Below are 22,189 nucleotides of genomic sequence, written 5' to 3' on the forward strand. Positions count from 1 at the left end.
GTAAGAAGCGGCAAACTGCAGAAGTTAGCGAAATAATTGACGAAATGTAATGTTAGAGCAAATGAGACCATTGATATATGAGAATAACACATTAGGACCTTTTGTTAGTGTTTTAATAGTGGAGGGGGTTGTTTTTTAATATTTCATTAGAACCATCTAGATTGGCGGCGCAATTATGACCTGCATAATTATAGTTATGCAGGTTAGCCACTTGGATATATATCGTTCACCACACTAGCGTTTCCAAGTTTTCTTGGATTAGTGTGTGTAACCTCTGGTGAAATACAACTTTTATTTTTTAATTCAAGCGCTTAATCCGTAAATCCAGGTTGTTTATTGTGTTAAATCATATGGAATTCTCTAAGTTTGTTGATTGATTTCCACTTGGTTTCCAAGTTACTTCATCTTCATCTTGTTTTCTATATTTTCATCATTTAAACACCTAATCAATAGGTGTTTGTGTGAACATTCAATCAACTTCACTGTGATCCGTAGTGTAGAATATTGAAATTGCCAAGTTGTCTCTTTCATTCACAAATCAAGGTATATAAAAATACATAGAGATCTCCTAATTTTGGAGAGAATAATTACAATATGACTATACAATATTAACACAAATCATTGCCATAAATTGTGGGCTCTATTACACCCCCGCAGTCGAAGCGGGAGGAGAACGGATGCTTAGACTGGAGAGAAAATCATCAAAAAGGATCCGAGGTAGCCCTTTTGTGAAAATGTCCGCAACTTGGAATCTGGATGGTACGTGGAGGATGCGAACCAAGCCTTTCTGAACATGCTCACGAACGAAGTGGATGTCCAGCTCAATGTCTCTGGTTCATTGATGTTGAACTGGGTTTCCAGAAAGGTAGATGGCACTGATGTTATCACAATACACAAGAGATGCTTTAGACAGCGGGCGATGAAGCTCAAGCAGAAGATTGGGAAGCCAGCAGATCTCAGCAACCACATTAGCAACCCCGCGATACTCGGCTTCAGCACTTGAACGAGCAATGGTAGACTGGCGTTTAGAAGATCAGGAGACCAAGTTGTCACCTAAATAGACACAGTAACCTGATGTGGAGCGACGGGTGTCAGGGCAACCGGCCCAATCAGCATCTGTATATGCACGGATAGATAGTGAAGAAGAGGAGCTGAGATGAAGACCATACTCGGAAGTGCCTTAAATGTAACGAAGGATGCGTTTTAGGGCGTTCCAGTGAGCAAGGCAGGGAGAGTGCATGTGCGTACATATCTGCTGAACCGCATAAGTGATATCTGGCCTGGTGAAGGTAAGATATTGCAAGGCACCAGGCAAACTTCGCTATGTAGTGGGGTCATCAAACAACGGAGCAGGTTTGCTACTCAGCTTGGTTTGCGTGTCAGCGGGAGCCGCGGCGGGCTTGCAAGAATCCATGCCCGCGCGATGGATGATGTCCCTAGCATAAGCCTGTTGAGATAAGAATATGGTGTCTCCAGTGCGAGTGACAGAAATACCTAGAAAATATGTTAACGGACCCAAATCTTTCATGGCAAATTCATCTGCGAGAATAGACATGAGCTGCTAGCGTAGAGAGTCAGTCGATGTAGTAAGTATGATATCATCGACATAAATAAGAAGATAGGCGATGTCACGTCCATGATGGTAAATAAACAAAGAATTGTCCGTCTTGCATTGAGAAAAACCTTGTTGGAGGACAAAGTCTGTGAACCGTTGACACCAAGCGCGGGGAGCCTGCTTTAGATCATAGAGAGACTTCTTCAAGCGAAAAACATGATCAGGATAGTCACAGTGTCGAAAACCCATTGGTTGATGCATAAAAACGATCTCCTGTAAGTGACTATGTAAAAATGCATTTGTCACATCCAACTGATGAGTGGGCCAAGACTGAGAAAAGGGCCAAGGTTAGAACGATCCTTATAGTAGTGGGCTTAACCACGTGACTGAACGTCTCAGTGGACTAAACTCAGTGGACATGGCGTTATACCATTCCGGTATGGACAAGGCAACCTGTGGTGTTTTGGGAATGGGAGCAATGGTAGTGGTGTGGAGGTTAAAAAATTGTTTCGGTTTGGTGATGCCATCCATGGCTCTAGCGCGCATGGTGCGAGATGGTTGGTTTATTAGTAATTTATAAAAAAATATGTATATAACTATTAATATTATTATTAGTAATAATAATAATAAGATTAAATTAAATTAAAATTAAAATTAAATTAAAATAAAATAAAATCTATTAAATTTAAAAGTTTGTGAATAGTAACTTGTGCCACGTGACACATCCTCATTAATTATTGGAAAGAAACGAACTAAAATGAGAGAGGATTTAAAATTTTGATATTTGATTACAAAGTCAATCTATTTTTTAATTTAACAAGAGTCAGCCTACTATTATTATTGTTACTATAATTATTATTTTTAATTAGTAAGAGTCAATCTATTGCCTTTTGGAATCCCCAAAGTTGATTTTATGAAAGATATCATATTTTGAATAGCAATGATCAATCTATTGCTTTTCCCAACTATAGTACCATGTAATTGTATTATAAAAAAAATGACTTGGTATGGTTATGATGAGTATAGAAGCATTGATAACGATAACTTATCTGTTACTTTTGATTTTTAGAGAAACAATTAACTAATCCAACAGTTTTTTATTCGGTTTTTGGTATACCCCTAAAATACATATATAGTCCACGTGTTTTGTTTTTAATTAACCAAAGGTAAAGTGGTAATTTTATATTAACTTAACAAAAAAAACTAACCTTGTTAGTCGTTTTGACCAACGTTGCGAGAAAACAAATTCAATGGAAAAAAAGTTAAGAAATAGGTCCAAAATTTTGAGAAGAAATATAAGTATCAAAGTTCAAACAAACCCTACTTCTATTTCTTTTAATCATTAAATAAAAGAAAAAAAATTATCTAAAACATACCTTGGTCTTTAATTAGAAGAATCCGGCGAAAAAAAAGTGGTTCAACTCCTTTCCTCTTGAGAAATCGCGGCATAACTTCCCTACTTATTGTTCCTTCCTAATCCTATCACATACAAAATAAACAAGGATCTTCAAGTGTTCAACCATAGCCCAGGTTCCTTAATTTTCAATTTAAAATTTTGAATTTCAAGCCCTAGTAATTGTTATTTACCAACAAACAATCATATAATCAACAAAACCACCCGACTAAAGACTAGAACAACCCAAAAATACATAAAAACATATAAAATTTTAAACCTTTTTTGACAAATATATATATATATATGTTTCTATTAAAAAAAAAACCCAATAAAGCATCAAAACAAATCGAATTACCTATTTAAGTTCAATTTTTGAATTTCATCTTTTCAAACCCTATAGTAGAATCATATAATCAATAAGAGATTAAGAAACAACAAACCCATCCTATAAAGAGTAGAACAACCCCAAATTACCTCAAAACACATAAAAGTTTAAACTTTTTTAATCCATCCTAAAATCCTATTATCTCATGACTCTTGAACAAAATCGCATAAACATCAAAAAAACAAAAACAAAACATGTACCTGTCAGGGGTGGCCTGAATTAACTAGTTTGCAGCCGGAATTTTTGCAGTCGCCGGCCGGAATTATGATGTCGTTGGGCGCTGAAATGAGGCAGAGGGAGGGCGGGAGTCGCTGGCAAGTGGCAGCGATTTGGGTTTTTTTTTTATTATGTGGACTGATTTTGTTTAACAAAACTAGTAGTTGGGTTGGGTTTGAATGGGTATTAAGTTATTGGGCTTGATGGATTGAATTTAAGTTTTAGTAAAGGGGTTAGTGGGCTAACTTGTTTACATAATTTGATTGGGTTTCAATCCGTGTTCATAATTTTTTTATATAAATTCCTCCATTTTTTTCAAGAGGTGCGGACGAAAATTTCCAAGGGGTGCGGTCAGGATTTTTCATAAAAATACCACTAGAATATTTTTTTTAAAGGGTGCGGCCGCCCACCCACCCCACAAGGTGGGTCCGCCCCTGGTTATCAAAGACTATTTTCTTTTTAATATAAGCTAAAAACAATTTATTTCAAACATCTCAAACTATCTTTAAAAAACATAAGCTAAGAACAATTTATTTCAAACTATCTTTAAAAATCTTTAAAAAAACATAAGCTAAGAACAATTTATTTCAAACTATCTTTAAAAAACATAACCCCTTCCAAAATATATGAAAATACCGAATTTTGTTTACTTTTTCTTTTGACATTATTTTATACATGTGATATTAATTTCAACCAATAAGAAGTGAGCAAACATTCACATGGGTAGGAAGCAAGGGCTGTCACCCAACCATAGACATTAAATTTTTTGGGTAGTTTTAGATTATTTTTAGAGAATATTATTTAATATTACATATTTGCATAAAATTAAGAAAGAAATTAAAGTCCTTTCAATCTTTTCAAGAGCCAAATTCTTGAATAAGATTATATTTCATTTTCCATATTCAAGTTACTAATACATTCCCAAAAATTAAAAATAAATTTTGTAAAAACAATCTAATTAAAAGGTTGTTGCATACCATGATACCAATAACAATTACATTAACACATGAGAATATAGGCTAAATGCAATGAATTAGGTCCGAAATTCGATGTGTTGAATGGGCTTAAGCTTCTACCCATTTGCAACTATTTTCCTTGTCTTCTTCTTTTTGTTTATGCAAAAAGAATGTGACTTGATTTGTTTGTTTGTGTAGAAAACGATACAGGAAGGATATATGGCGTTTATTTTAAAAATGTGTACAACTGTATGTACTGAACAAGATGCCAATGGTTGTCAGAAACGATGCAAAGCAACGCCTGATAACAACCATCATACAGTAGAAATTGTTGGTGTACCAACATTCGGTGCACGAAGTACATTTTCGATGCACGAAAAATTAATTGCCACTTGAAAATGAGACAAGTAGCTATTTTGTTTCTCATCTCTATATACTATTTTAGTTTCCATGACAGACTGTTTATCAATGGATGGACCCCTTTGCCCCTACGGTCACCCTTCATTTTGCAACATATTTTTTCTATCCTTATCATGAGGAGGGAAATCAAACAACAAGATGACTGGTTAACCATAACTTGGCATGCCCATTTTGGTCATTTTACCCTGTCACAAATATTATAGTATACATACTTCTTAACTTTAACATGCCATGTCCTTTTTTGTCCTTTCATATTTTGCACTTTGCTCATGGCTTATTTTTGGTCATTCAACTTTTCTTTGATACAAAATCTTGTTCTTTTTACACAATAACCCTTACACTTTTGATTATGAACAAGAATACCCCTTTAAAACAAGGTTTTTTTGTTTTACAAAAAAAACATATAAATTCGTCCATTTCTCTTTGAATCTTTATATCTTTTGTCATTGTCATCTATATCTAATATGTTATTCTAAAATGGCAATGAACTTGTAATTGATGGAAAACAGATCATAGTTGGTTACATGTCACTTGTAAGCATACTAAAATAAACAAAAGTTCAAATTAGAACCAAATGGGCTCAATATTCATCTTTATCTTTGAGAAAATGACCCGTCTTGATCTTTTCGATAATAAGATGTGATATTACAACTAATTATATAAAAAACGGTACAAAGACCCATAGGTACTCCGAAATTTGAAGAAGAAAAACACGACATAATGAGCATGAAAGATAAAATTTAGTTCGAACAGCAGGAGTACTTCATGCTAATGTGTCTTGAATGATCCACATTTAACGATCAACTTCCTCTAGCTAGCTAGCTAGCTAGCTAGCGGTCTCTACCCCAAGGATGTTAGCCATGAAAGCAGCTCTTTCCCGGATACCATTCGGGTTCATTATTAGAAGACTTGTAAGAAGGGGTGTTGAAAACCAAAGGTAAAATATAAATCAAAATAACTAACAAAAATTCTCATTTGTACTTGCTTTTTAACATAATTAGATTATTTGATTATGTATTTTCCACCCAAAAAATAGTAACAATGCCCAATCAAACTCAATGAAACCGAAACCCCCCTTCCAAAATTTAAAAAAAAAATATTTATATATTCATAAATCTCAAAATAAGGTTCTCTATAAATTTTTTTTGTCAACTTTGATTACTTTTACTTCTTCAAAATGTTATCACGGTGACGTCATCATTATGCAAATCAACGGTTGGTTTTCAATGTCACGATCTAAAGATGTTAAAGGTGTATCTCCACCTGCACCTCCGTTGCATGTTAACATCTCTGCTTTCTTTGCTTGATGCTCCCAATCTGTGGTCCCCACCACATATAACATCAGCCCAGCACAACAAACCTGGGCCGAAAGTAACCCGAGCCAAAGCCCGATAAACCCGACCCCAAGCCCGAACCCAAGCCCTACCGCAATAGGCATTCCCACTAGATAAAATGCTCCAAGATTCACGTTGGCTGCAGTAGTTGGTCGAGCAGTGCCTCGCACAACCCCGCAGCCAACTGTCTGGGGACAGTTCCCCAGCTCACATAGCCCGATAATTGGTAGGGCCGCTGACGTCAACCGTAAAATATCGGAATCACTCGTGAACATCAAACCCCAGTTCTCTCTCATCGATGTCGCAAACAACATGGCTGATAAACCCATCAACCCCGCGAAAAAAACCGACACCATCGCGGACACTCGGGCCTTATCGGGCCGGTTTGCACCGAGCTCATTTCCAACTCGGGTCGAAACCGCGAAACTAAGCGAAGACGGAAACACGTATAACAAAGCGGTCGTTTGGATTAAAATGCCCATCGACGCGATTGTCGCGTTGGGGTCCGGAAGTAGCCCACATAACACAATCATGATCTCGTACCACCACCACTCGAGGCAGACCGAGACACAGCTCGGTGCTGCCAACCGGACCAACGGCCCCCACCCAGTCAAACAATCCCGGGTCGGGTTCGTCCACGTGGGCAAATGCAACCCGGTCCACCACACGTAAACCACAAGCGCGACTAAAACAACAAAGTTCGAAACCGACGACGACGCAGCGACACCCGCAACGCCAAACCGAAACCGGAACACGAGAACATAGTTCAACGGTAACTGTAGTAACGTGCCGATGAAGGAAGCTAAGGTTAGCGGGAACGTGATGCCTTGCGCACGAAGGTAAATGCGGGTCGGGTGAATAAACGAGTTGGATAATAAATCAGGTAAAGTAAAAACCAAATACGTGCGAGCCACACGTGCAATGGTCTGGTCCTGATGTAAATATATCAAAATCCGTGTCGTGTTTAGCCACAACACTCCAATGGGTAAACACACTACAAGCAGAAAAATAACCGTTCGGTGTAGCGTAACGGATAACACCTTCATCCTTCGGGCACCGAACGCTTGCGAACAAAGCGGCTCCATCCCGAGAGCCAAACCGGATAAAACAGAATATCCGGTAATGTTCGCAAACGCGATAGCCAACGAGCCGGCTGCGAGCTCAGTCTCGCCTAGCCGGCCCAAAAAAAGCATAGATATTATGGACCGTGTGTAAAAGATCAAAGCCGTTATTGCTATAGGAGAGGACAACTTGAATAAAGCTTTGGTTTCATATGCAACATCCGAGGGTGTAGGAAAAAGGATACTCTTAGTTTTAGTATTAGTATTATTAATGTTGTTGGTGTTGTTGTTGGGTGATTTAGTGGTGGTTTGAAAATGGGATTTGGAGAGGGGGAGTGAGTGGAGATTGAGGTAGAAATGGGGTGGTGGGGGTGGTGGTGGAGGGTGGTGATCAGGTGGGGTAGTGGCGGTGGGATTACACATAGTGAAGGGAGGAGAATGAGAATGTGTGAGATTGGGGTTAGAGATAGATAGAGATAGAGATAGAGATACTCTCGTAGAGAGCACTCTTGAGAGTGAGTGTGTGTGTTGTGTGTGTTTTGAGTGGGTGGTAATCTGGTTTTGGTCTCAAAGAGGAGGGACATGTATTAATAGAGGGGTGTGGTGAGGGGTGAAAAGGAGGTAAAGAATTTTTTTGTGTTTTTCTTTTATTAAACTTTGTATAAAACTATTTTTTTTGTGTGTTTGTGTGTTTGATATTTTATTCAAACTCTTTTTAAAAGTTTGAGTTAAAGAAAAGCAAAAATAATAATTAGGTTTTAGGTATAATTAGGTTTTAGGTTAACATTTTAACCTATTTAATTAAACGATATATGTTTTAGTTTCTTTTGTTAATAACTTAATTTAATTAAATAAGTCAAAAGTTGGGTTTTTTTATTAATAGTAAACTAATATTTATCGCGGAAAAAGAATCCGCATCACTTAGAACAAGGTTTATGATACCATCAGGCTATAAGCCCTTTGCTAAGTCGGCATGTTCGCACATTTAAAACTATAAAAAAGAATATATTCAAGCTACAAGCCTTTTTCTAAGTCGGCATGTCAGCACATTTAAAACTATAACAAAGAATATATTATATTAGCACATCAATATAACCAGTTAATTATGACTTTTTTTTACTTGTTTATGAACAGTTTACCTCGTTTATAACTGGATTGCAACTTGTTTGATTTGTTTAAATAAATTGTTCACGAATTTAAATGAGATGAATGTTTGCGACACAAATAAATATATAGGTCGTGTTCGAATTGATCAAAATATATGAATAAAAAGTGAAACCAACGATGTTTCTGGTATTTCCCTGTTAAACACGTAATGTATGTCGTGATACACACTCGATAATATAACCCATCGTTTAATACATATCATTCATTGCATTTTTTATTGGGAAATCATATCATTGCAGGCTCTGGCGGACTCATACAAAAATCATGGGTGCAGCCGCTCTCCATGGAATATAATAGTGTCATTTGTACGCTAAAATCCAGATCAACTCCAATAGAAGTTTGGTAAAGCCATTCGATCGCCCCCTATGAAAAAATGTATGGTTCCATAAATGATTGAAGGTAAGAGTGAGGATCATTGTTGTTGTTACGTACGTTTTTGTTGAATGTTTGTGTGCATAGAATGGAAAATGGTGTGTACTTTTTATATCCATCGTGATGACCGGTTCAAGTTTCCTAGTTATTTGGTTTGGTCCAGTCATGTGTTTGACTCGTGTGCAACCACAAAATAATTAGAATAGTATTAAACACGTGCTAGGTAGGATATACACATAACTCATAAGAGCACACAATGTCGCTCCCTAATTCTCAGATCTGTGAAAAGAGGGGATGAGGTAGAGGGTAATCAGTGAAAATGAGGGTTGACATCAGTGAGTTTTCACTGATACGGGATAAATGCAAAGAAGGAAAAATAGTGAACAAGGAAAAGGCATCGTGAACTGGGAGTTAACGAAAACAAGAATACCGTCCCCTCAAAATTGGTGTAAATGGGAAGAGTCGAGGAATCGGGAAGACTCCATGTGCTCTATAGGTTTTAGAAATCGCCAAAGAATCAAGGGTCAATATGTGAAGATTAAAATTAGTTAATTACTATATTCTAGCAGGAAATTGTATTATATATATATATAGTCTTATATATATTTTATGCATTCTTTGGTTTATAGTTTATTTATATATTTTTGTTTCTAGATATAATTAAAAAAAGAAAGAGAATTACTCTCATATTAAAAATTATATATATATTGTATAATGTTAACCTGAAAATAATGGAAATAGGAATATCTCTTTTGTAAGAATTAAGGAATATTATGTTAATGGTGTGCTTAAATGTCAACTTTCTATTATTTTTACATTTTGTATTATTCACCTTTTGAGAATTTTATACATTCAAACTTTCATTTTATACACACAAAAAAATTAGCCAAAAATCAAACAAATTAGTTGGAGAAATCTATCTATTTCAAACATCTCAATATATTAATATAATTTTTTTCAGTAAAAATATAACAAAGTAACTATAAAAATAAAGAAAATTTTATTGTCCGTACTTTATTTGTTCCGATCTTAAAACTCACAATAACATTCCGTACGATCACTACTAGAAAAATTAAAATTTCTGACACCATTTTTCCTAGGAAATGCGTCACAACTCGCGATTTTCTACGAATTTGTGACGAAATGCATATGTAGGAAAACCACTCGTAGGAAACTGGTTTCTTACGCATTTTCTACGCATTTTCCTACCCATTTCTGACAGAAAAGGGCTGTCACAAATTGCTACACATTTTCTACGCATTTTCCTACCCATTTAACAGAAGTTAATTTTTAATTTTTGCTATACAATTGTCACGAAATTTAATTTTTATATTTTTTCTACACAATTATCACGAAATTTAATTTTCTACTAATTTGTGACGAAATGCATATGTAGTTAAACCACTCATAGAAAACTGGTTTCTTTATGCATTTTCTACGCATTTTCCTACCAATTTCTAACAGAAAAAGGCTGTCACAAATTGCTACGCATTTTCCTACCCATTTAACGGAAGTTAATTTTTAATTTTTGCTACACAATTGTTACGAAATTTAATATTTTTTCTAGTTTTATTCTATTTATAAAATATCCGAGAGAGCGGATACAAAAGCAGATAAAACCAAAAACTATAAAAATTCATTAACATTAATCATAAATTTATACAAACTTACATACAAAAAATGTATAAAATCTACGAGCATAAAGAAAATAAAATTACATATCCGACACACAAATGGTTGAATCGCATTCCCAATCGAAATCTAAATCCAAATGGCAACATAGATTCATTCTTGCTTGCATATCCGACACACGGATGGTTGAAGTGGAGGTGCCAAGCAACATGTCAACAACTTCTCCATTGATGCCGATAAATATCAGACAATCATCTTTTTACAAACGCAACACAACAAGATTAGCCTGTATACTCTAAGCTAAATGAACAAGATCCATACTCTAGATCTGATATAGCATCCGGTTTACTGAAATAAAAATTTCTCGCAAACAGGAGGGTTTACCGTGAAGTTTGTCGGTCGGAGATAAAGACCGCCGCCGTGAGCGGCGTCTCCGGTCGCCGGCCCTCGAAACATCATCGTCTTCATCTGATCTCGTCACTGTCGTCGTCGTCGGCCACTGTCGTCGTCGGTAATCACCATTACCGAAATCGTCATCGTCGATTATTATCTTCACCGATCCCGAAACCAACCCAAACCCAAGACTGGAACCCAAACTCAAACCAGATCGGAAACAAATTTAAAACAATGAAAACACGAACCCGGAACCCAACATCGTCGGAGACAACGGCGGCACTGCCGTCGTTGCTCTTCGTCTCCGCCCTCTCTCTCATCTCGTGCGTCGATGTGCGTGTCATCGGCCAAGGGGGAGTCTCCGGAGCTCCGGTCTTCGGTCGCCGGAGAGGAGAGTGGACGGAGGAAAGGGTGCTGTCTAGGGTTGAAATGAGGGAGGGCAGGAGATGAAGAGTTCATCATCTCTATCTTGTATGTGTGTCATGTGTTTGTCTGGTTTCAAAAAAAAAAATAGTGATTATAAGGTTAGAGGGTATTTGAAAGGGAAAAGATCATGGGAGCGGCTGTGTAAAAATTGAAAGGATCTAGGGTTTGTTACCATTTATACACTTAGGGTTATTTTCTTAATGGGCTTGGGCCCAAGGCTCACAAGCCCAATCCTCGTATTTAAACGGCCCGTTACTTCTACGAGATCTATTTACGAACTCGAGCTCCACGAGACGTCTTAAAATAAAATTTTAGATTTAAAAATATATGAAGTAGTATCGGTAGTCGTTGTTGTCGTGTTTTAACCGTTGGTTACGTAAAAAAGCGCGTAATCTTCGTCGTCGCTCGTTTCTAATCCGTTTTTCGATTTGGTTTCGACTGCGGATATTAAAATAGAAAGCGAATACGATTTTTTTTTAAATAGAATTGCAGAAATACGAGGCGTTACACCTAATTTTTTGCATATTTTTCGCAGATCGTCATACGTGCACTGTAAAGTCGAAAAGACGTGCACTGTAAAGTCGAAAAGACGTTCCTAGGCACTCCAAGGGTCTAATTAAGTTAGTTCGCATCATAAACACCATTTATTATCATTTTAAACATCTGTTAATCGCGTAATTAGAGGCGTAAATTACCGGTTGTCACACTAACCCACCACCACATCCACCCCTTCACCTTCACCCATCATCACGAGCGCCGTCGAACCCAAATCAACTGCCGTCACCGCACCTAAAGGACATAACGTGCAACATTTTCAAACATTTAAATATTATTTCAATTCAAATTTAAATTTAGAAGGTTAAAGTATGGGTTGTTAGGCCATGTGTAAGGGCACTAGTTAAAAATTTATACTTAGGGTTGTTTTAGTGGGCTTTGGGCTTGGGCCCAAGGCCCATAAGCCTAATCTCGTGCGTTTAAGCGGCCTGAACTTATTTACGAACCGGTTTTTAAAACCCGAACACTCCGTAACGTTGTAGAAAAAAATTTTAGGATCAAATTATGAAAAATAGAGTCGGTAGTCGCGTTTGGCGTGTTTGCTTGTCGTTTACGATAATAATTGCGTAAAGTTGCGTCGTTCGCCGTTTCAATCCGGTTTCGATTACGGTTATTAAAATTTAATTACGAAGCAAAATATATCATAAAATCTCAGTTTTGTTGCAGGTGCGTTCGTTACCGTTTAATATTTCGCATATTTTTCGCAGATCGTCATACGTGCACTGTAAAGTCGAAAAGACGTTCCTAGGCACTCCAAGGGTCTAACTAAGTTAGTTCGCATCATAAACACCATTTATTATCGTTTTAAACATCTGTTAATCGCGTAATTAGAGGCGTAAATTACCAGTTGTCACACTAACCCACCACCACATCCACCCCTTAACCTTCACCCATCATCACGAGCGCCGTCGAACCCAAATCAACTGCCGTCACCGCACCTAAAGGACATAACGTGCAACATTTTCAAACATTTAAATATTTTTTCAATTCAAGTTTAAATTTAGAAGGTTAAAGTACGGGTTGTTAGGCCATGTGTAAGGGCACTAGTTAAAAATTTAAATATGGTAATAAATTTTCCATCACAAATGCGTAGCAAGTTGCTACACATTTCCTACGCAATAAATTTTCCATCACAAATGCGTAACAAGTTGCTACACATTTCCTACACAATAATTAATAATAATGCTGATTAAACATTAAAATATAATCTAAGTATAATAATAAATATTTCGTCGTAAATCCGTAGCAAGTTGCTACACATTTACTACGCAATAAATTGTCCATTACAAATGCGTAGCAAGTTGCTACACATTTCCTACGCAATAATTAATAATAATGCTGATTAAACATTAAAATGTAATCTAAGTATAGTAATAAATATTTCGTCATAAATCCGTAGCAAGTTGCTACACATTTCCTACGCAATAAATTTTCATCACAAATGCGTAGTAAGTTGCTACACATTTCCTACGCAATAATTAATAATAATGATGATTAAACATTAAAATATAATCTAAGTATAATATTAAATATTTCATCATAAATGCGTAGGAAATTACTACGCATTTCTGACGCAACAATTAATATAATTTATCCGTCATAAATGCGTAGCAAGTTGCTACGCATTTCCGACACAATACTTAGAGTTAGTATTTTTGTCACTATTGTCTCATAAATTTGCCAAAAAAATCAAGGTCTTTTTTCCGTAGGAAATGCGTAGTAAATGTGGCAGAATTTGCTACACATATTTTTGCGTAGAAAATTTTCGTAGCAAAATGACCACTTTTCTAGTAGTGGATCATGCATATTTGTCACAAAAAATAGATGTGCTTGAGTCATTTAATTAATAACCCAATTATCGTTATCATGGAACCATATTCTCTTACTTTTATAACTTATTAATTTTGACATTTTTAGAAGAAAATTAGTTCCATTTGCTATTTTAAAATATTGGGACATTTTTAGAAGAAAATTAGTTCTATTTGCCATTTTAAAATGTTCTAAATCATTAAATAACACGTTTATAGATTTGCTATTTTATTTGAAAATATAATTAAAAGTGGCGTATCTTTTATTTTTATTTTTAGTTTAATAGAATGTTATAAATTTCATTACTAAGGAAAATAACACGTTTTCTTCCAGCGTTTTCATGAACATTTTGTTAAATCTTAATAATACACGAGTTAATGTAATTCAAAATAGGTATACAACCCGAAAAACCAACTGGTCTATATTTCGAAAAGTCTTATTAGATAGCTAATATAACACACTTGTACAAGTGGGTCACTTAATATAACACGGTTGTACAAATGGGTCATTTAACAATATAAGCACATTTATTATGACAGGCTATTACACTATTATTCTGTATATAAAATGGACTTTAAGAAAGAATTGGAGACCATAAATGATAATATTACCCAATTTTAGAGGCAATTGAGGTCTGCTTGCTCTTTTTTTCTTCGTATTATTTTAAACTCACATAAAAAGTTTGTATGATATTTGAAAATATTTTCACCATTTCAAATAACAAGTTTAACTATTATCAAAAGTGAGATGTTTTCTTATAACTTAAAACGAGTTTTTACATATTTCACAATTAGACAAATTAAAGAAAAAGTAAAGTGCATGCATGATCTTATTACTTTTTTATAGTGTATTTTTTATATCGTCAAAATCGGTATCAACAAAGTAATCAACATAAGAAACTCAACTCAAAGATCTTTTATTACCCTGGAAGTTTGATGATTACAACAAATACTGAAAAAGAACAGAACAAAATCACTCACAAAACTCTCAACTCTCACACACTAGGATTATCAACACAATAATCCTTACAGAACACCGAATCTCACACGGAAATCTCATATTCAAGACGAATCTAAGATATGAAACCCTAGGTATTTTAGAGAGAGAAAACAGAGAGATGAAAGATAAACTGAGAAGGAAAAATGATAGAATTGACAAATGAAACCCTAAGTCTTCGCTTATATATGGCGGCCATAAAACACAGATGTCCAAAGTTGTTATAACTGTCCAAAGCCCAAAGTCCAGCAATCTCTTTTATCAAGCCCAACTGCATAGCCCTTTGTCTTTTACTTGTTCAGCCCATCAGCGACCATTATTTGTTATGAACATGAAATAAAACAAAATAAAAAAAGTATAAGTTACAAAAAATATTAAACTGGGAATAATAAGAGTTATATACATATTTTAACACCCCCTAGTTTAATATTTAAACAGATCAAACATGTTAATACCTGCACAAAGATGATTATGCAGTTGTATTAACACTGTTTTTGTAAACAAGTCTCCTAATTTATCTTTAGAATCAATTCCTAAAGGTTTTAACACATTCTTCGAAATCAATTCTCTTAAAAAAATCCAGTTCAAAATGCTTAGTCTTGTCATGAAAGACAAGATTAGCAGCTATTGACAACGCTGTTGAATTGTCACAAAATAAGTTGACTGGCAACTTAACTTCAACACCCAGTTCCGACAACATATTTTTTAACCACACCAACTCGCAAGCCGCAACACGCATGGATCGATACTCAGCCTCTGCTGAGGACCGAGACACTGTAGATTGCTTCTTACTTTTCCAAGAAACCAAAGAATTCCCTAGAAACACACAAAATCCAATAATGGACTTTCTTGTTTCTAGACACTTTGCCCAGCCAGAGTCTACATACCCAACTAAATCAAATGCAGACCCTTTACTGAACAACACACCCTTGCCAGGCGACTGTTTTAGATAACGTAATAATCTAAAAGCAATCTTTAGATGACCTTGAGTAGGAGAATGCATATACTGACTCAAGTGGTGAACTGTGTATGAAATGTCAGGTACGGTATGAGCAATACTTCCTTTGTGATAAACAAATACCTTTTTTCACATTTAAAACTTCTATTCCTAAGAAGTATTTTAATTCTCCCAAGTCCTTTATTAGGAATCTGGACTTGAGGCTAGCTTTAACAGATTCTATTTCATTAAGACTGTTACCAGTTATCACAATATCGTCAACATAAACAAGCAAATAAACAATCACAGTCTTAGTCACTTTATAGAAAAATGAATAGTTACATTTGCTTTGACTAAAACCCATATCAAATAAAACATGGACTAACTTTTCGTTCCACATTCTAGGTGCCTGCTTCAGGCCATACAAAGACTTTTTTAGTTTATACACTCTTTTTTCCTCTTTGAAAAAATAACCATAAGGTAATGACATTTAAACTACCACATCAGAATGTATTATTCACATCAAGCTGATATAAACTCCAACCACGTCCTACAGCTAATGCAATAACACTCCTAACAGTAACAAGTTTTACCACAGGTGAAAAAGTTTCGTCAAAATCAACCCCTTGTTTTTTACTATAGCCTTTGGCAACAAGCCTGGTTTTAAACCTCTCAACCTCACCAGTGGATTTATACTTTATTTCATAAATCCACTTACACCCAACAACACTCCTATTCGAAGGCAACTCCACAAGTTCCCATTATCATTCCTATGAAGAGCCTCAATCTCTTCATTCATGACAGATATCCAATTTGGATCCTTTGATGCCTCACTAAAACTCTTAGATTCTACGGTATTATCTAACACATAAATAAAACACTTGTGTTCAACAGCTAATTTACGATAACTCCACAACCCTTTCTAAACCATACTTAACCTTTCCCTCAACTATATAATCACTAAGAGTTCTAGGTAAAGAAGTATTTCTAGAAGACCTCCTGAGTTGGCTTTGGTCACCTACTTCTGTGTTACTACTTCCCTCAGAAATGGATTGTTCTTTCATAAATCCACTTACACCCAACAACACTCCTATTTGAAGGCAACTCCACAAGTTCCCATTATCATTCCTATGAAGAGCCTCAATCTCTTCATTCATGACAGATATCCAATTTGGATCCTTTGATGCCTCACTAAAACTCTTAGATTCTACGGTATTATCTAACACAGAAATAAAACACTTGTGTTCAACAGCTAATTTACCATAACTCCACAACCCTTTCTAAACCATACTTAACCTTTCCCTCAACTATATAATCACTAAGAGTTCTAGGTAAAGAAGTATTTCTAGAAGACCTCCTGAGTTGGCTTTGGTCACCTACTTCTGTGTTACTACTTCCCTCAGAAATGGATTGTTCTTCATGAACAGGTATCGTATGCTCAGTCTCATCAGTCCTAGATTCACTAACACTAGGTTGCTGTTCCCCAACCCTGCCTGCAGTATCAGAACCACCCAGCCCTGATTGCTGAGACCCATACGTCCCTATTCCTCTAAGGTCCTTTCCTTCATCATCGGGATTTTTAGAACGTTGTACGTCTGTGCTTTCATACATGTCAAAAAAATTTTAATTGTTGACTTCAAGAAAACTATTCATTTCAAACTCTTTCAAGATAGACTTATCTTTAAGAGGAAACACGGTTTCAAAAAATTTTACATCTCTAGAAAAAGATGTAGTTTTATTATCAAGACTATCGACTTTGTATCGTTTCTTCTCACTGGAATAACCAATAAGAATACACTTCTCAGCCCTACTTTTAAACTTATCACTTTCATCTAACACAGTATAAACACACAGACATCCGAACACCCTCAAGTGACCAAGAAAAGGCTCAAAACCATATACCAACTCATAGGGAGTTCTACCACCTAGCACCGATGAAGGAGTCATGTTAATCAAATAAGTAGCCGTTAATACTCATTCAGACCAAAAATTCACAGGTAAGCAACTTTGAAACAATAAAGACCTAGCTACATTTAGCAAATGCCTATGTTTCCTTTCCACTATACCATTCTGCTGAGGTGTATATGTAACATTTCCAAAATTTTTATTTATAAAAATTTAAAATAAAGAATGAGAAACTTATATTATTAAACCGGTAGATTACGGGTAAGTTGACTGTTAGAAATATGAGGTATTTAAACGAACGTATTAACCGTTTAATAATTATAATAATAAAAATACATTATAATTAACCTTACTTCCTTTTTAATGAAACTTAGATCAAAATGTAGATAAAAATATTCTCGTTCTAATGACATATTCATTGTTTTATAAAATGTCATATTATAGAAGTTATAAGCGATAAATTGTCACACCCTGGCTTTTGCGGAAGCGTGGGTTTAATTTGGTGTGACTTCTTAATACCATAGCAACAATCATAACCATGCTATATGAAAATAAAACACATGATGATCATCCATTCATTAAATTTAAAGTTACCACAACATCATTGTTTAAAATGTCGACACATAAAACAAGTTACAACCATGACATGATTAAAGCGTGTTCACATGACACAACAAAAGACTTAAATAAAAACGTGGTTTAGAGACATGTAACCCGTCCAGGAAAGGGTTACACCTCCTAAACCTGGATGACATCATTATTCACTACACAGCTTGACACAATCGCACACTTCACCAGATCCATTAATTTCCTGAAATACATGTAGTTTGAGAAATCAACAAAAGTTGAGCGAGTTCATGTAAAAGTGAGTATGTATAAACCTTTCATGTATGAATAAAAGTCCCTGGTATGTAGCAATAAGGAAAAAGAGATCACCAATGGGTTGCAAAGCCACTGGTATGTGTGAAAAGGTGCAGGAAGACTCAAACCTAGCGAATTTGTTACCAGGCTTCGGCTGTAAGACACAGTCACCTCTATGGGCCGCCCCGGCCTCATGGGTGTGGGCTCGCTACACCCAAATAGATCTATCACTCTTGTGTCCCTCGGGCCTAACAACGAGGATTGATGGCCTTAAGTGTTGTACCCACCCTTCACATGATCTAGTAGTAAAACCCTCCCTATGCTAACCATACCATGTAAATAAGTGTCTGTAATAACTGTCGCATGTATTTCACCCCCGAAGTATAAAACTGAAAACAGTAAAGAGAAAAGGGGGACATGAACTCACAGAAGTGCGTCTCCTGAAATCATACTCAAATCTCCGGTCTCGTCAGCAAATACGACCCCCTACAATGTGCTAATGTTTATTAGACGAACGGGCCGTGCCTTGCCTTTGTATTTACGGGTTTGAGTTACGTTACTTTGTCATCATTCCAAGTCTTAACTTCTTGTTAAAATAATAATTATTATTTTAACTTAAATTTTGTCTTTAGGGTTTTGGAATAATAGTTAGGCAACTATTTTGTATCCGAATTTCTCAAGTATTTTACACGCGTATTTCCTTCCCAAGGATGGGAGTATTTATACATGTACACTTGTAATTCCGAAAAATATATTTTAAGTCCCACTTAGAAAAAATATATTTAAATTATTTGTCTAAAACATCTTAATTTAAAATATATATATTTTTCCCAAAAATATTATATTTTACTTCATAAATTTTCTAAAATAATATTTTACCAAAAGTATACGTGTAAAAGTATTTTTCTGAAATATCACATAAGTTACGTTTTAGCATTTCGTATTGCAATAATAATTGCGTAACTTAAATATTTATTTCGTGAGAGTTTTGGTATTATTTTGGAGTCGTAATTTCATGGTATACATAAGTTATATTATTTTACCCTAAAAATAATATAACTAGTTCTCAAAATAAACAAATAATCACACAAGAGTTTTAGTATGAAATATATATTCTAAATATATATTTATCAAATTTTACTTACGAAAATCAACCTCCGGCACTTAGTATTTTTGTAATAAAAATCATGGCGAAGTTTATTTTGAAAACAATGTTAAAAATATACTCGTAAGCACTTGCTAGAAAAATATTTTCTAAGTCTTGAGATTTTTAGAAAATTTCGCCAGAGTTTCCCCTAAAAACGGAGGTATCCATGCTATTAAGCATATCATTTTCTTTTCAAAATCAATCAACAACAATCCTTGAATCATTTTTACATTACGAAGAGCAAAATATATGCGTTTCACACTAGTCATGAACTTGATATATCTCGAAAACGCGTAGTAACTTGGTAAGACTTTTTGTAGACCTAGTTACCTTCCGAAACGTATTTATTTCTTTAAAAATCATTCTCTTAAAATAATTTAGTGTTTACAACTTGTAAGTATTTTTTACAAAAATTTAACTCTTGAACTCTTCCTGTAAATAAAAGCTTTTTACACTTATTTTACTTACAAAAATTATGTAAGAGTATGTAAAAGTCATAAACTTTTAGAGATCGTTTCTTGAACTTGGTTTGTTTACAAAAACCTTTTGTAAAACTTGGATTAACATACTCATCAACTTACTAGGTAGTTTATATTTTGTGAAAAATCATTTTTATCAAGTTCATGTCTAGTTAGAAAGTGGTCTTTTTATGTGACACAAACCACTTTCTAGTCTTGTTAAATCATACTTTTACGTATTATTTAACAAGATTCACATGGTATTTAACACCACATAATCAAGGATCACCATAAAACTAACAACATACTCATGACAACATCAAACTAGTAGCATTTATCATCTTCAAGTAAACTTTTAATGTAAGATTTCATGTAAAGTTTCATGTTTATCTTTTAGTGTTCTTGTTTCTTTAGTGATTTGAACATATTCATCAGACTACAATTTTTTATCACAAAAGCAAGATGAACTAGGGTGTGCAAGTAACTTACTACTAGCGCAAGGCTAGGGTAGAATCTAGTGAAGAAGATGATATGAAAAGATGATGAAGAAGCAAGAACAAGGCTCCTTTGAAGTTCCACAAGCTCAAGCACCTTTGATTCACCTTCAAGCACCTAAATGAAGCTTAAAAATGGAAGAGATGGTGGTGGAATGGTGGTGATTTTGGCGGTGGTAGGGTGGCCGAGAGAGGGAGAGAGAGTGTGAGAGTGAGGGAGTGAATTATGAAGAGTGATGGTTGTGATCTTGCACCATGCTTAAATAGATCCCTTCACATATTTTGGTCATATTTACAAGAAAATATCTAATAAAATAATGTGTTATAATCTTTCACAAGATTAGGGAGTATGGTGGATGATTTGTGTGGGTCCATATGGACCGAATTCGGTTTAGGGGGGGGGGGGTGGTTGTAACTTTTCCAACTAAATAGCAATGGTTAGTTAGGTTTCAAGTATTATGCTTCCATATGTTATTTATTTGGTATTTAGTGGGTGTTAGGGTGTTCGGGGATCACGACAAGCCAAGAAATAGTGAAACAATGTGTTTGGCAAAAATTTTGTATTCCGGGTAATGTCCAGTTATTCAGTTGGATACCGTTCCATTAAAGTGTTTAATTATCCCTTAAGGTGTCTTTTATATATATTTTTGCAACACAATTAACTCCCGTCACTTAGGAAAGTATATAGGACCATTCTGACATATTTTTGCACTTCACTAGTATTTTAAAATGCTGAATTTTATTAATGAGTGCAGAATTCTGCATTTAAAGTGTGTTTTAGGCACTTCCCGCACTGTAACTATCACCTAGTGACGCAGTTTTATGGTCCTCACTTCCGTACACTCCATACTAGTGTAGTACCTTATCCCTGGCCCATACTAGGCCTTAAAGACACTGTCTGTCTATTGTTGGCATTGTCAGCATTTTTCTGAATTGTCCGTTCAGTGTGCTAACCGTGCTTTGTGCATCAAGTATGTCACTAGAGTTTGTGTGTAATATACGGAGTGACAGCATGAAATATGATGCATATGTATGTATGATGCAGAAATCATAAAGCAGTTTGAGTTGTCAGTTGTAATCGAGCACAGTCATTAAGCACATAATATAGTGAAATGATATTTGAGTTTTGATAAAACAACAATTTGGAGTGATGCCCTATAATGGTCTTCATAAATCAAACTAACCACATGCACAACAACAGTGTGGTTTTACCAAGAAATGAAACAAATAAATATTTGCACTATGAAAGAAATCCTCATGACGAACATTAGGGGGAGTAGAAATGCGAAAGTTTACTTACTATATGCAGAAGTCAGAATTTCAACAAAAGAAATCTAAGAATTTTATCTGGAATTTTGTGTGATAACCGTTGTTAAATGACATTACCGGGGAATGTTGAATAAAATGAAATAGGGGAATTGTACCAAGATGTGACTTCTTTTGCAGTGCCAATAATTATGACTCTGATTAGATTGTGCACCGATGGTTGTAAAAATCTTGTTCCAACGTATCTCAGCGAGATTCATGTCGTTTGTAGGATCATGTGGCAAAATGCTGCTTTTTGATTAGTAGTTCTTCCACTGACGGGATTCGCATTGATATTGTCGTGCCCCATCATATTTTCCAAAGGTCTCGCCTCGAAAGTCGTGTGTGATATACTTCGACGTCTGTGGATGTATAATTTAAGTTTTATGTGTTTTCTTGTGCACTAGCA

At 35.3% G+C, this 22,189-nt stretch overlaps 1 protein-coding gene and 1 long non-coding RNA gene across 2 annotated transcripts; both read right to left on the reverse strand.

The window, feature by feature from the left end:
* Positions 1-5,494: 5,494 nt before the first annotated feature.
* LOC110928514 (protein DETOXIFICATION 51) lies at positions 5,495-7,872 on the reverse strand. Its single transcript, XM_022171528.2, has one exon. The coding sequence runs from the start codon at positions 7,744-7,746 to the stop codon at positions 6,112-6,114; it is 1,635 nt and encodes a 544-aa protein (XP_022027220.1). The 5' UTR covers positions 7,747-7,872; the 3' UTR covers positions 5,495-6,111.
* Positions 7,873-10,489: 2,617 nt separating this feature from the next.
* LOC110928515 lies at positions 10,490-11,448 on the reverse strand. Its single transcript, XR_002586426.2, has 2 exons — positions 10,879-11,448; positions 10,490-10,749 (listed from the first exon to the last, which is right to left on the reverse strand). It is a non-coding gene; the product is annotated as an uncharacterized LOC110928515 (long non-coding RNA).
* Between the last annotated feature and the right edge of the window lie 10,741 nt (positions 11,449-22,189).

Source organism: Helianthus annuus, chromosome 3, assembly GCF_002127325.2.
Source record: "Helianthus annuus cultivar XRQ/B chromosome 3, HanXRQr2.0-SUNRISE, whole genome shotgun sequence".
Classification (NCBI taxonomy): Eukaryota; Viridiplantae; Streptophyta; class Magnoliopsida; order Asterales; family Asteraceae; genus Helianthus; species Helianthus annuus.